Source organism: Corylus avellana, chromosome ca3, assembly GCF_901000735.1.
Source record: "Corylus avellana chromosome ca3, CavTom2PMs-1.0".
NCBI lineage: Eukaryota > Viridiplantae > Streptophyta > Magnoliopsida > Fagales > Betulaceae > Corylus > Corylus avellana.
The window spans coordinates 38,408,728-38,424,986 of NC_081543.1; the positions used below are offsets into that span (position 1 = coordinate 38,408,728).

The 16,259-nt window shown below is 38.5% G+C and overlaps 1 protein-coding gene and 1 pseudogene across 1 annotated transcript; both read right to left on the reverse strand.

Annotated features, from left to right (window-relative positions):
• Nucleotides 1-576: 576 nt before the first annotated feature.
• On the reverse strand, nt 577-7,283 carry LOC132176577 (ABC transporter C family member 3-like). Its single transcript, XM_059588826.1, has 10 exons — nt 4,783-7,283; nt 4,289-4,375; nt 3,525-4,175; nt 3,148-3,312; nt 2,455-2,749; nt 1,940-2,154; nt 1,546-1,851; nt 1,343-1,406; nt 1,010-1,249; nt 577-886 (listed from the first exon to the last, which is right to left on the reverse strand). The coding sequence occupies exons 1-10, from the start codon at nt 7,189-7,191 to the stop codon at nt 774-776; spliced, it is 4,545 nt and encodes a 1,514-aa protein (XP_059444809.1). The 5' UTR covers nt 7,192-7,283; the 3' UTR covers nt 577-773.
• Nucleotides 7,284-9,169: 1,886 nt separating this feature from the next.
• Nucleotides 9,170-16,259, reverse strand: part of LOC132176578 (ABC transporter C family member 3-like) — an 8,711-nt pseudogene continuing 1,621 nt past the window's right edge.

The following is a 16,259-nucleotide window of genomic DNA, read 5'->3' on the forward strand; positions in this document are numbered from 1 at the left end:
ATTTTACATTGAACAGAAAGAATTATATAAGCGACATAATTTGTGGGCATATGGGCTATAGTCAAAAATGAGCGCATGCGAGATGAGAGAGTCAAAAGTGGCTTTGCTTGGGCGTAGGGTAACGTGGTGACCAAGGCTCCGAGCTTGGAGATGCAGCAGTGGATGGACGCAAAGCGACAACACAAAAGTCTTTTTTAGCATCTTTCAAATTGTCGTGCACATGATTAAATTTATGAGATTGTACGCGTGGCGGTTGTCAATATCTCACGCTTTTGTCTGTGGCTCCTCTCATGTACCATTCTTGCCACTCTCTAGCAAATGGAAGCAGACAAAGAAGGCTTTAAAAAGTTGGGAATCATAACCACTAGGGGAAAATTCAAGTTAATTGGGTTCTGGGTTTCCCAAGTTGGAAGAACTGGCTCAGTGAGTTTTGACATGGAAGAGCTTGCACTGAGAATGGCTCATCGATGTTGCCATGTTCACAGACGACCACAGCTTTTCCACATAATTGTTTAAACCCCGACATTCGACAGCATACTGTTAAAACATGAGACATTCATGCAAACGAAGAGAAAATTGTGATACCACTTTTCAAGTCCAGATTACATATATATGCCTAAAAGTTGCTATTATCAATATCTATTATTTATCAAAACGTATGCCTAAAACACAGAGCAAACACTAACTGGGTACCAAAATCCCAATAATTATGTTTCAGCATTGTTCAAACAAGATCATAAAAAGCCACTGAATTTTCGTCATTGTCATCTGCTTCAGTTTTCAACACTGGAATTTGACCTCACAGTATACTCTGCCACAAGTTGAGCAAAAGATGAGGACTTGTTTTCTAGCAATCTGATTGGAGAATCAAATTCCTCGATAAGCCCTGCAACAAGAAATGAAAGAAATCTGGTAAACTAAAGGATTATGATGAAATCATTCTAAGCAAGAAAATACTTGTCTGAGCAAAAACTGTCGGATTAAGATGAAATCAGATTGTCATACTAACCATTATTTAGAAGTAGAACCATATCACTATCAAGAACCGAAGTTATCCGATGTGCAATGGTGATGACCGTACAGTTGGAAAAATGTTGCCTCAGAGTTTGCTGAATCAGATTATCCGTAGCCGTATCAACGGATGCAGTAGCTTCATCAAGCACCAATACCTTACTTTTCTTGAGTAGCACACGGCCAAGGCAGACCAGCTGCCTCTGACCCACACTCCAATTCTCTCCATTCTCACTAACTGCAGCACCCATACAAATATAAGCAATAAATTTCTACAAGATTTTTAGATATTCTACATAACCTCTACACTAGAGAAGTTCAAAAGACAAACCTGTAGAATCAAGTTTTCCTTCTTTCTTTCTAACTTCATCTCCAAGTTGACACTTATCCAGAGCCTAATCAATTAGAGGGGGAAAAGTAAGACAATAAAAAAATAAATAAAATAAGTAGGTGCCACCATTTGACTACAAATCCTAAAACCAGTCCTTGTTTGATTTATGAGGAAATTCTAGCAAAGAAAAAACACCGACCCACCTCCCAAATTTGTTCATCTGTATACTCTTCAAGTGGATCCAGGTTGCTTCGTACAGTTCCCTCAAACATGGTTGGATCCTGAGGGATAATACTTAGTCTAGACCGCAAATCATGCAGTCCAATCAAGGAGATGTTAATGCCATCTATCATTATTTGACCAGCAGCAGGTTCAACAATTCGGAAAAGTGCTTGTATAAGAGTTGATTTACCACTGCCGGTTCTCCCTACAATGCCAGTTTTCATTCCTCCAGGGAAAGTGCATGTGAGACCTCGCAATACAAGTGGCATATGTGGGGCATAGCGAACCTACATTGCATAAAAATCAGTCATCAACAACCCCATATAGAACATTGCACATTTTTGGCAGTAGTTAACAACTAAGAACTGAAAGTACCTGCAGATCACAAATATCAACTTGTCCATGTGATGGCCAAGAAGAATGGGGCTGATTATCTTCTATCACCAGAGGTGGCTCACTTGAGATACAAGTGTATTGAAATATTCTCTCTACTGATATAATTTTGTTCTCCAATTGGCAAATATTCCAAATAACCCAAGTTTGTATCATGTTTAGATTAAGACCATACGTCACAGCTAAGCCCGCAATCCCTTCAGAGAAAAAGGAAATCAGAAAACAAAGGAAATTAGAAAGATATAAATCATGTTCATTAAACAATTTAAATCAAGTAAGAAAAATTGTGTGCATGACACTAGATGGGAAATGAGAAATGCTACACTTACCAAATTTTCTCTTCAAAAGTTGGTTCCCAAGTGACGTGTCCCCATCCCATGAGATGGTGATACGTTTTCCAAAATAATAGATTTCATGGGATTGTGACACATCACTTGGGAACCAACTTTTATAGAGAAAATTTGGTAAGTATAGCATTTTTCATGGGAAATATTTACCTGGATCAATGACTCCCTTTGGAAGAGAGATCACGAAAAGTAAGGAGACGGCAAATGTGATTGAAGATAACATATCCAAGCGAAAGCATAACCATTCCATTGCACCAGCAATGTGGAACTTTGGCCGACAATACGCATCTGTCAGTTTCATATTTGTGCCACTAAATCTTGACCCTTCATCAAAGCTCCGGATAGTTGTTGCGCCTGAAATTGTTTCAGCAAAATGTTGTATCACTGGAGCTTTGCACACCCCAACTAGTCTTGCTAGTTCTCGTGCTGAAGGTATGTAATATTGCTGCAGAATTATAAATTAGTGAGAACACCTTCCTCCACGTGAGAAAATGATAATAGAAGACTGTAATAATCAGAGTTAGGTTTGATGGATGCTTATCATTAGCAGCTCTTTACATAGTTCTAACCCAGAGATTTCTGAGGCAAAAAGGCAACGGCAAAATAAACTATATCATTTAGAAACTTGGTGGGATTTTTATATTAATAAGGCAGCAAAACTCTGCAAACAGGTTTGACATTTTATCTATGAGAGCTTGTAGCATGTGGACATCAAAAAATGTAAAAGAATGAAGTAAACTGAACATATGGTGATATCATTTATGTCATTTGAGATGTCGTCTGATTAAGCCATGTTTCAGCATAATATGAAAGACAACATTCTGAAGAAGTTAGCTGATATACCTGATACCAGATACAGGTTCCAATTACTGGGATAAAAATGATGAAAACCTGCCATGCAACCTGAGACATCACTGCAATAATTCCAAGGAGCTGGATCATCGAGGAGGCAACTGCCCCAACTTGACTTGGAATGTTCAAATCCACAGCACTTTGGTCCGTAGAAGCCTGCAAGGAAACATTCAGCTAGTTTAGCAACAAATTTTGTACCCATTACATTTATCAGAAAGGAAGTGTTTTTGTGTGTGTGCATGCGCATGAGTGTGAGTGTGTGAGAGAGAGGAATTGCTTAATCTAATGAAGAGAGTAATACAAAAATTGCAAACTAAACCATTCTTCAAAACCCAATAAAGGATCATCATACACATTTTTCCACTTACTCTATTTAGGATTCGTCCAGTTGGAGTGGAATCAAAAAATGACATGGGAGCTCGGAAAATGCAAAAGTGCATTTTATTGAAGAGTAGTGTGGCTGTCCTGTACCCAACTGTTGCAAGAAGTGAGGACCTCACAAGGATGCAAAAAGAACTGCCTACGGCCAAAGCGACATACACAATTATCAGCAAAGAGCTACCAACTGCAGGTTTCACGTCCATCGAGACAGGACTTGCCCAGGCCATCCAATAATTGCTTCCAATCTGAAGGAGCTGAAAGAGAACCTGTGCCAGCAATATAAATGGCACAAGAGCTCCTCCGTATGCCATCGTGATATATTTCCAGTAGACTGACAAACTAACTTTTCCTTTCTCTCTCTCTTCTTCTTGGATAATCTGTCCTTTTGACTCCACTATGTCATCTACTTTACCATCTTGAACATCTTTATTTTCTTGTTTTTGCACAACCCCATTCGCACTGGCCATACTCCCATCTTCCATGCTCATACTTGTACTTTTAGAAGCTGACCCTGCTTCTGCAGAATCAAGAGCTGACAAAGCCTTTTTATGCGCTCCCACAAGTTCCATAAAATCAGTTCCTGAATTAAGGATATCACTATACTTTCCAGCTTGAGTAATCCTTCCATCTTTCATGACCTAACAAAAATTATAGGTTCAGTTCATAGATGCAAAAGAGGGGAACAATCTCCATAAGTTGAATTCACCAAAAAAAAAAAAGGCTGGAAAGAATGTAAATACAAATGGCTTACCAAGATAAGATCAGCAGCAGGTAAGAACTCTACTTGATGAGTAACATAAACCACTGTTTTTGATCTCAAAAGGCCCAGCAAACATTCCTGCCATATATAAGTAAATATATTTCAAAACCAGCTACGCAGCAACCGCAGAAAAGAAAATAGAACAAACTGCAATGGAATTGCAAGGATTTTCAAGTACCTCAACTTAACTCATCATTGAATATGTTCATCAACAACTTTAGGTATGTTAGAAGAGTTACTAGGGTTTGTGACTCATTATGGTTGGGGATATTTTAGTCATAGTGATTTTTCTAACCCGATGTAATAAGATGTGTGGTAGGCTACGTAACAAGTACAGACTAACGTGCCTCCACCTTTTGTGTCTAAACCGTTCATGCAAACTACAAACTACAACAAGGTACATAATATACTTGAGACAAAAAAGGAAAAGAAAAGAAAAATATTCTATACTTATATAATGTCACTAGAATAGGGAAATAAATTACCTTAAAGAGGTGGGATCCTGTATGAGCATCCACAGCGCTAAAAGGATCATCAAATAGATAAATATCAGCATCTTGATATAGAGCACGTGCTATTTGGATTCTTTGCTTCTGCCCACCACTCAAATTGATTCCTCTCTCGCCTATGACTGTCTGATCCCCAAATGAGAGAATTTCAAGGTCCTTCTTCAAGGAACATGCTTCAAGGATGCTCTCATACTTTTCTCTATCCATCTCCTTACCAAACAATATGTTCTCTTCTATCTTGCCACTTTGTATCCATGGTGACTGTGCAACATAGGCCTTAGTCCCACACAACTTAATGGTCCCAGATATCTTGGGCACTTCTCCCAGTAAACAGGAAAGCAAACTTGACTTTCCTGAACCAACAGTCCCACAAACAGCCACCCTCAAGCCATTTTGCACTTTGAGATTTATATCTTTCAATGTTGGATTAGGGGAAGATAATTCCCAAGAAAAATTCCCATCAATAATCTCTATTGCTGTATCAGAACTACCTCTTGGAAGCTTCTCTACAACATCAGATTGCAAGTCATCATGACGAAGGAACGATGCAATTCGATCAAGAGACACCTTAGTTTGAACTATCATTGAGATTGTGTCTGGAAGAGTATAGATGGGCTCCTGAAGAATCCTAAATGTTGCAAGTGCAGATAAGATCTTCCCTGATTCAAGTGGGATCCCCATTAGCATACAGGCACCAAAAGTGACCACAGACACAAACGTGGGAGCACCCCAAAAGACAAATGATGTCATTGCAGAAGTGTAGACATACTTTTTCAACCACCCTTCTTCGTTCTTCCTAAGCTCATTAATCTTAGATAGAAACTTCATCTCCCAACCTTGAAGCTTGAGAATCCTCATGTTCCTTAAAATCTCAGATGTTGCCTTCATTCTTCTGTCTTTTGACTCCATTATCTTGTCCTGAAACTTCTCTTGTAATTTCCCCAAAGGAACATTTGCCAACATAACAATTACAGTTGCAATAAGTGTTGCAATCGAAGCAAGCCCAAGATTTTTATACAAAATTAACAATGCAATAGCAACTTGCACAAGGACCATCCAGGGATCATGAATATACCAAGCAAAGTCACCTATCCTCTCAGCATCAACACTCATGAAATTGATGATCTCCCCACTACTTTGGCCCTGCTTTGACTGGCATGAAAGGGTTAGACCTTTATTGTAGATCATTGCGATCAATACTGATCGGACCTTAATTCCGGCCTGTTGCACCCTAAAGAACCAGTGCCTCTGCGCGAGGCATTCCACAAGTTTTGCAGCAAAAAACACTGAAACCAGAATATAGCCCTCATTCTTGAACTCCCGCCGGCCATTGAGGTATTGAACAAAAGTGTCAATAAGATATGGTCCAACATAGGAAGCCAATGCGTAAATAACCACGAGAAGGGCTGTCAAAAGAATCTCTTTCCATACCGAAGAGATTAATGCCTTCACCAGCTTGAGCGTGGTCATTCTGTTTATTGTACCACACTCAACCTCAAGCTTATCTCTAAAGGTTGGAAAGCTCCCAACCACGCTATCACGGGGGTCAAGTTGAGGAACATCCTCAAGGTCTATTGTCTTCTTATTGCCAGCAGCAATTAGAGGACCCATCCAGGAGAAAGTAAGAATGCTAAAAAATCCAGCATTTGAATAAGGGGTTACAGTTTCACCCCCCTTTGACTTATTTGGCTCTGCTTCATTACTTGCAGTTGAATCACCATTCAAAAGAGGTTCTTCGAGAAGGGTATCTTCAGTACCCTCACTCTTACCGAAAAACCCCACATAACAGAAGAACAAGCCAGTGACAACAGAGACGATATCCGAGACAAAATACTGAGTGGATACATTAACATGTTTTCTATAGAGAACAATGTCTATAACAAGACAATAAGAAGAAATGAAGAGGTAGAAACCCCACCAAACTCTCAATAAAAACGGGTACTTTGGTTCACCCGAATTAAACAGTTGGGTACGGAAAGAAACACAAAGTGCACCCCAAGCGAGTGTTCTAAGCGCCAAATCCAAAAGGGTCACTAGCCCTTCATCAGACCAACCATTTCTATACCAATAAAAGTAATTCAATAAACATAAGACAAGACTAAACACAGAAACACCAAAACAACAAATTAGAGCCTGCCTATAGTACAAACCCCTGGTGTTTTTAAACCTTCCCTTTGGACCTTCTCCGCGGCCCACCTTGAATTGCTTGCACACCCATGAGAGAAACAAGACAAATAACAAAACCAGGTGAAATGAAGAAGAAACCCCACGTAGGAAAACGGGTTTGAGGAGAAAATCAGTACCTTTGGCTGAGTACATGGGGGAGGAGTAGTAGCGAGGAAACAATATTGACATACCGTGCTTTAAGGATGCAAGAAACTCCATTTTTCCTGGAGTTTTTGTTTAGATGGGTGTGCAAGACTGGGGTGCTGGGATTATTCGCTTATCCTTTATATACGCCAAGAGTTGGTGGGCATAGTCCAAAATGAGAGCATGCGAGTTGCGAGATGAGAGAGTCAAAGGTGGCTTTTCTTGGGCGTCGGATAACGTGGTGACCAAGACTCCAATGAATGGACCGCAAATCGTCAACACAAAAGGTAGTATCTTTCCAAGAAAGGCGTGTGTACTTGTAGACACAGAAACTGACGATTAAACTTTGTGTTTTGCTAAATTGTAAAAAGATAAGACTTCAATGCAAACCGGGGAAGGGGGACAAACAAGAAAAATATACGGGATGATCTTTATCGCTCTTAATACGAACAATAAATTAACAAATAATAAGTAATAAAAATGCTACCAAAAATTTTAATGGTTGGCAGCAGCTCAAGATACAAGTTGATTTTTTACAGTACTAGCACTGCAAGAAATTTTCGAAGCAGTTCAAATGCGAAGGCATTTAAGTTGCTAAAGAATACATCCAGCGATCCGAGAAAAGTTCAAATCCAAGTAGGATGCTGCACTATTAATAGCTGAAATAACCAAGAGAGTGGGAATCTGGGGAGCACGAGAGACGTTTGGCAACCTTTGTTTATTATTAGAGCATCTAGTTAAAATTCTCATATGAGCTATATTTAGTTAATATGACTATTCTTTTTACTTCTTAAAAGACAAATAATAATAATAATAATAATAATAATAATCACTGTAGCAAAAATTCAGTTTTTTAAATATTTTCTCCTCCCTCTCTCTCACTGTCATTTTTAAATCTAAAAAATCATTCCAATCTATTATCAGAATGTGAGTCTATCATGGACATTGGAGTATGTTAAAAATATCGATAGTTTCAAAAGCTTAAAGCGAAGTTCAACATGCATGATATTAAATGAATTGAGGTTGTTACAATTTTAACTGTTTTATATGGTTTAAGTATAATTTTAATTATTTGTATATAAATTTTTAAAATTTCTTTCCTTACAAGTCAGGGTGAGTTCTATTTGAAGTTTGTGTCATTTGGTATGAAAGTTATCACTAAGTCAAGCATGTGATCGAATGAGTTGCGGCTTTGTAGTCAAGTTATGTAATGTATTTTTCCAAGAAGCATATAAACAGAGAAGCTGATTTTCTAGAGAATTAGCTTTGTGGGAGATTTTCGTAGCAGTCTAAATGCGAAAGCATTTAACTTGCTGAAGAATACATCCAATGATCAGAGAAAAGTTCAAATCCAAGTAGAAGGCTTACTATTTAATAGCAGAAATAATCAGGAGAGCCGAAATAACTAAGAAGATGTGGGAATCTAGGGAGCATGCATAGATACGTTTGGCAAGTTTTGTTTATTATTAGAGCATCTTCTAGTTAAAATTCTCATATTAGCTATGTTTAGTTAATATGACTAATTTGTTTTAGGGTGGATTAAAATGTGTGGATGAAGCCATCAAAAGAAAAAGAACTATCATCAGGTCAATGTCAATAATGTGTATACAACTTTAGTTTGTCTGCCGTGTTTGATTAAATGTCTATCCTTCATTCAACTTGAAGCTCCTTGAGAGCAACCTGAAAATGATAAGAGTTAATAATACATCTTCATTTCTTTGCACAGGTTTGACTAAGTTTGTGAATGTGGTAGCTTTGTTCATTGCTGATTGTCTTGGTTTCAAGTGGCATCTGTGGGGCATAACGAACCTACATTGAATCCATCAAGTAGTTATTATATAGGTGTTGCATGACAGTTCTCAATGTTCTTGGCACTCTGTAGCAAATGGAAGCAGACAAAGAAGGCTTTAAAAAGCAGACAAATTGTGATACCACTTTTCAAGTCCAGATCACATATGCCAAAAAGTTGCTCTTATCAATATCTATTATTTATCAAAACGTATGCCTAAAGCACAGAGCAACCACTGACTGGATACCAAAATCCCCAATTATGTTTCAGCATTGTTCAAACAAGATCATAAAAAGCCACTGAATTTTCGTCATTGTCATCTGCTTCAGTTTTCAACACTGGAATTTGACCTCACAGTGACTCTGACACAAGTTCAGCAAAAGATGAGGACTTGTTTACTAGCAATCTGATTGGAGAATCAAATTCCTCGATAAGCCCTGCATCAAGAAATGAAAGAAAAGGATTATGATGAAATCATTCTAAGCATGAAAATACTTGTCGGAGCAAAAACTGTCGGATTAAGATGAAATCAGATATTTGTCATACTAACCATTACTTAGAAGTAGAACCATATCACTATCAAGAACCGAAGTTATCCGATGTGCAATGGTGATGACCGTACAGTTGGAAAAATGTTGCCTCAGAGTTTGCTGAATCAGATTATCCGTAGCCGTATCAACGGATGCAGTAGCTTCATCAAGCACCAATACCTTACTTTTCTTGAGTAGCACACGGCCAAGGCAGACCAGCTGCCTCTGACCCACACTCCAATTCTCTCCATTCTCACTAACTGCAGCACCCATATTAATATAAGCACTAAATTTCCACAAGATTTTGAGATATTCTACTTAACCCTCTATACTAGAGAAGCTGAAAAGACAAACCTGCAGAATCAAGTTTTCCTTCTTTCTTCCTAACTTCATCTCCAAGTCCACACTTATCCAGAGCCTACTCAATTAGAGAAGAAAAACCAAAACAATAACTAAATAAAATAAAATAAGCAGGTGCCACCAATTGACTACAAATCCTATAACCAGTTCATGTTTGATTTATGAGGAAAACATAGCAAAAAGAAACCAACCCACCTCCCAAATTTGTTCATCTGTATACTCTTCAAGTGGATCCAGGTTGCTTCGTACAGTCCCCTCAAACATGGTTGGATCTTGAGAGGGATAATACTTAGTAGAGACCGCAATTCATGCAGTCCAATCAAGGAGATGTTAATGCCATCTATCATTATTTGACCAGCAGCAGGTTCAACAATTCGAAAAAGTGCTTGTATAAGAGTTGATTTACCACTGCCTGTTCTCTCAACAATCCCCGCTTTCATTCCTCCAAGGAAAGTGCAGGTGAGACCATGTAATACAGGTGGCATTTGTGGAGCATAGCGAACCTACATTGCATAAAAATCAGTCATCAACAACCCCATATAGAACATTGCGCATTTTTGGCAGTAGTTAACAACTAAGAACTGAAAGTACCTTCAGATCACGAATATCAACTTGTCCATGTGAGGCCAAGAATAATCTGGCCGGATTTCTTCTAACACGAGGTGGCTCACTCGGGATACGACTGTATTGAAATATTCTCTCTACTAATATAATGTTGTTCTCCAAATGGCAAAGATTCCATATTACCCAGGTTTGTAACATGTTTAGATTAAGTCCATATGTCACAGCTAAGCCCACAATGGCTTTAGAGAAAAAGAAAACCAGAAAAAAAAAAGAAAAAAAAAGAAAAAGGCAATTAGTAAGATATAAATCATGTTCCTTTAACAATTTAATTTAAGAGCAAGAAAAATTGTTAGTATGAAACTAGATGGGAAATATTTACCTGGATCAATGACTCCCTTCGGAAGACAGATCACAAAAAGTAAGGATAAGGCGAATGTGATTGAAGATAACATATCCAAGCGGAAGCACAACCATCCAATTGCACCAGCAATATGGAACTTTGGCTGACAATACGCATCTGTTAGTTTCATGTTTGTGCAACAAAATCTAGACTCTTCATCAAGGCCTCGGATAGTTGTTGAGCCTGATCAGCAAAATGTTGTATCATTGGAGCTTTGCAAACTCCAACTAGTCTTGCTAGTTCTCGTGCTGAAGGCATGTGATATTGCTGCCGAATTATAAATTTGTGAGAACACCTTCCTCCACATGAGAAAATGATAATAATAGATTGTAGTAATGGAAGCTAGGTTTGATGGATGCTTATTCACTACATCATCTAGCAACTTAGCAAAAATCTATCTCAAGAAAACACATTGTTAAACAAGTATTTATAAATCCGGAAATTTGGTGGGATTTTTATATTAAAAAGGCAGCAAAACTCTGCATACAGATTTGACGTTTTATCTATGAGACATTGTAGCATGTGGACATCATAAAATGTAAAAGAATGTAGTATAAGGAAAAAATGGTGAAATCATTTATGCCATATGTAAGACGACATTCTGAAGAAGTCAGATGGTATACCTGATACCAGATACAGGTCCCAATTACTGGGATAAAAATGATGAAAACCTGCCATGCAGCCAGAGACATTACTGAAATAATTCCAAGGAGCTGGATCATCGTGAAGGCAACTTCCCAACTTGGACTGGAATGTTCAAATCCACTGCAGTTTGGTCTGTAGAAGCCTGCAAAGGAAACATACAGCTAATTTAGTAAACATTTGATGTATGTGTAGAAGCCTGCAAGAAAATCCAATGCAGTTTATCTGAAAGGATGCGTAGGTGGGTGTGTGAGTATGTGTGTGTAAGAGAGAGAGAGAGAGAGAGAGAGGAACTGCTTAATCTAAAGAAGGGATCTATAAAAAAAAATTGCAAACTAGGCCTTTCTGAAGAACCCAATAAAGGAGCCTCATACAAAATTTTCCACTTACTCTATTTAGGATTCGTCCACTTGAAGTGGAATCAAAAAATGACATGGGAGCACGGAAAATGCAAAAGTGCATTTTATTGAAGAGCAGAGTGCCTGCCCTGTAACTAGCTGTTGCAAGAAGCACCGCCCTCACAAGGATGAAAAAAGAACTACCAATGGCCAAACCGGCATAGACAATTATCAGCATAGAGCTACCAACTGCAGCTTTCATGTCCTTCGAGACAGGACTTCCCCAGGCCATCCAATAATTGCTTCCAATCTGAAGGAGCTGAAAGAGAACCTGTGCCAGCAACATAAAGGGCACAAGAGCTCCTCCGTACGCCATAGTGATATATTTCCAGTAGACTGAAAAACTAACTTTTCCTTTCTCTCTCTCTTCTTCTTCGATAATTTGTACTTTTGACCCAACTATGTCATCTGCTTTACCATTTTGGAAATCTTTTTTTTCTTGCTTTTGAACAATCCCATTAGTACTTTCAGAAACTGACCATGCTTCTGCAGAATCAAGAGTTGACAAAGCTTTCTTATGCGCCCCCACAAGTTCCATAAAATCAGTTCCTGCATTGAGGATATCACTGTACTTTCCAGCTTGAGTAATCCTTCCACAGTTCATGACCTAACAACAATTATAGGTTCAGTTCACAGAAAGAAAAGAGGAGAACAATCTCCATAAAAAATAAAAAAATTAAAAAAAAAAAAGGAAGGAAAGAAAGAAAGTAAATACAAATGGCTCACCAAGATAAGATCAGCAGCAGGTAAGAACTCCACTTGATGAGTAACATAAATCACTGTTTTTAAGCTCAAAAGGCCCAGCAAACATTCCTGATATGTAGAATTCAATATAGTTCAAAAGCAGTTGCGCAACAACCACAGAAAACAAAACAGAACAAAGTGCAATGGTATTGCAAGGATTTTCAAGTACCTCAACTTAACCCATCTTTGGATATGTTCATCAACAACTTTAAGTGCATAGTATACTAGAAAAAGAAAAAGAAAAATCATTCTATACTTATATAATAGCACTAGAATCGGGGAATAAATTGCCTTAAAGAGGTGGGATCCTGTATGAGCATCCACAGCGCTAAAAGGATCATCAAAAAGATAGATATCCGCATCTTGATACAGAGCACGTGCTATTTGGATTCTTTGCTTCTGCCCGCCGCTCAAATTGATTCCTCTCTCACCTATGACTGTTTGATCCCCAAATGAGAAAATTTCCATGTCCTTCTTCAAGGAACATGCTTCAAGGACACTCTCATACTTTTCTCTATCCATCTCCTTACCAAACAATATGTTCTCTTCTATCTTGCCACTTTGTATCCATGGTGACTGTGCAACATAGGCCTTTGTCCCACACAACTTAATGGTGCCAGATATCTTGGGCACTTCTCCCAGTATACAGGAAAGTAAACTTGACTTTCCTGAGCCAACAGTCCCACAAACAGCAACCCTCATGCCATGTTGCACTTTGAAATTTATATCTTTTAATGTTGGATTAGGGGAAGATAATTCTCAAGAGAAATTCCCATCAATAATCTCTATTGTTGTATCAGAACTACCTCTTGGAAGCTTCTCTATAACATCAGACTGCAAGTCGTCAAGACAAAGGAACCCTGCAATTTGATCTAGAGACACTTTAGTTTGAGCTATCATTGAGATTGTGTTGGGAAAATTAAAGATGGGCTCCTGAAGAATCCTTAACGTTGCAAGAGAAGATAAAATCTTCCCTGATTCAAGTGGGATCCCCATTAGTATACAAGCACCAAACGTGACCACAGAAATGAATGTGGGAGCACCCCAGAAGACAAATGAAGCCATTGCAGAAGTGTAAACTAACTTTTTCAACCATCCTCCCTCGATCTTCCTAAGCTCGTTAATTTTAGACAGAAACTTCATCTCCCATCCTTGAAGCTTGAGAATCCTCATGTTCCTTAAAATCTCAGATGTTGCCTTCATCCTTCTGTCTTTAGACTACATTAACTTTTCCTAAAACTTCTCATATAATTTCACCAAAGGAACATTTGCCACCAAAACGATTATAGTTGCAATAAGAGTCACAATCGAAGCAAGCCCAAGATTTTTATACAAAATTAACATTGCAATAGCAATTTGTACAAGGAGCATCCAGGTATCATGCATATACACACCAAAGTCACCTACCCTCTCAGCATCAACACTCATGAAATTGATGATTTCCCCACTAGTGCAGCCCTGCTTTGACTGGCAAGAAAGGGTCAGACTTTTATAGTAGATCATTGTGATCAATACTGATCGGACCTTAATTCCAGCCTGTTGCACCCCAAAGAACCAGTGCTTCTGCGAGAGGCATTTCACAACCTTTGGCAGCAAAAAACACAGAGACCAGAATATAGCCCTCATTCTTGAACTCCCGCCGCCCGTTGAGGTATTGAACAAAAGTGTCAATAAGATATGGTCTAACATAGGAAGCGAATGAATAAATAATCACCAGAATGGCCGTCAAGAGAACCTCTTTCCATGCCAAGGAGATTAATGCCTTCACCAGCTTCAGTGTGGTCGTTCTGTTAATTGTACCGCACTCTGCCTCAAGCTTATTTCTAAAGGTTGGAAAGTCCCCAACTACACTATCACCGGGTTCGAGTTGAGGAACATCTTCAAGGTCTAATGTCTTCTTATTGCCAACAGCAATTAGAGGACCCATCCAGGAGAAAGTAAGAATGCTAAAAATTCCAGCATTTGAATAAGGGGTTACAGTTTCACCCCCCTTACACTTATTTGAGACTGCTTCATTGCTTTCACTAGAATCACCATTCAAAAGAGGTTCTTCGAGAAGGGTATCTTCAGTACCCTCATTCTTCCCCAAAAACCCCACATAACAGAAGAACAAACCAGTGACAACGGAGACGACATCGGAAACAAAATACTGAAAGGATACATTAACATGCTTTCTATAAACAACAATGTCTATAACAAGGCAGCAACAAGAAATGGAGAGGTAGAAACCCCACCAAACTCTCGATAAAAGCGGGTACTTTGGTTCACCGGAATTAAACAAATGGATACGGAAGTATACACAAAGCTCCCCCCAAGCGAGTGTTCTAAGGGCCAAGTCCAAAAGGGTCACTAGCCCTTCATCAGACCAACCATTTCTATACCAATAAGAGTTATTCAGTAAACATAAGACAAGACTAAACAGAGAAAAAGATAAACAACAAAACAGAGTACTCTGTTTATGGTACAAACCCCTGGTGTTTTCAAACCTTCCCTTTGGACCTTCACCACGACCCACCTTGAATTTCTTGCACACCCATGAGATAAACAAGACAAATAACAAAACCAGGTGTAATGAAGCAGAAACCCCACGTAGGAAAACGGGTTTGAGTAGAAAATCAGTACCTGAGTACACGGGTGAGGAGGAGTAGTACTACTGTAGTAGCGAGAAAACAAGATTGACATACCGTGCTTTGAGGATGCAACAAGTTCCATTTCTTTTGTAGCTTTTGTGGTGTGGGGGTGGGTGATGGATTCTTCATTGGACACAAAGATTTTCTCGTTTATATAAGCGAAGGAGTTAGTGGGCATAGGCCATAGAGGCTATAGTCCAGAATGAGACAGAGCTAGGGCGTAGGATAACGTGGCGTCGACGTCTCCGAGGCGTGAACTTAGAACTACGTAGACAGAGAAACTAGTCTGCATGTGTTTTGCTGAAATTTTGAAATCTTTCTTGGAGGCTAGAGCATGCATATACATAGATGTTTGAGAAATGAGAACCCTGCTGAGTATTAGATAAAAAAATTTATGAGATTCTACAAGACAGAAATGAAGGCTAGATCTTTCATGGGTGCTTAGGAAATGGCAGAAATGAAGGGAAAAAAACTGTGTCAAAAAGAAAAAGTTCAATGTGACAAACACTATTCACAATGTTATATATATTTGTTACTTGTAATGGAGTATATATTATCATTATATATCCAATTTAATGCTAAAATTTTGGAAAAATACCATTCACATTTGAATAATACATCCAACATGCAACATTTGTGTACTCCTACTTAGGGGTGTCAACATGGTTGATTATAACCGAGTACAAACTGGTAACTGGGTATTAATTGGTAACCAGAAAACCAATTTTAAAACCAGTTTGAAAAAATCGGTAGCCGAGAACCCCAGTCCGATTACTAACAAGAATCAATATATATATATATATATATATTATTTTCCATCTCTGTTGCTCATCCTCTTCGCTCAAACAAAAACAAGCATTCTCTAATTAGTTGGCTTAATGCATTCTTTTATAGATGAGTAGAGTTGTGGGTTGGTGATTTTTTAGCAATGTGGGACAAACTTGGGAAGTTTGTTTAAAAAATGCCAAAATTTAAAAAAACTAGTTACCCGAGCCCAGGGGCTGACCTACATAGCCAAAATTTTAAAATTACTCTTAAAATTTAAAATTTTACTCCTAAAATTTATGGGTTTTTGTAAAATGTCCC

Coding starts and splice junctions, on each gene's coding strand:
- LOC132176577 (XM_059588826.1), bottom strand. CDS start 7,191: ATGGAGTTTCTTGCATCCTTAAAGCACGGTATGTCAATATTGTTTCCT. Junction 2,750..3,147: donor GAACCTGTATCTGGTATCAG/GTATATCAGCTA, acceptor ATAATTCTGCAG/CAATATTACATACCTTCAGC. Junction 2,155..2,454: donor AAAGGGAGTCATTGATCCAG/GTAAATATTTCC, acceptor TTTTCTCTGAAG/GGATTGCGGGCTTAGCTGTG.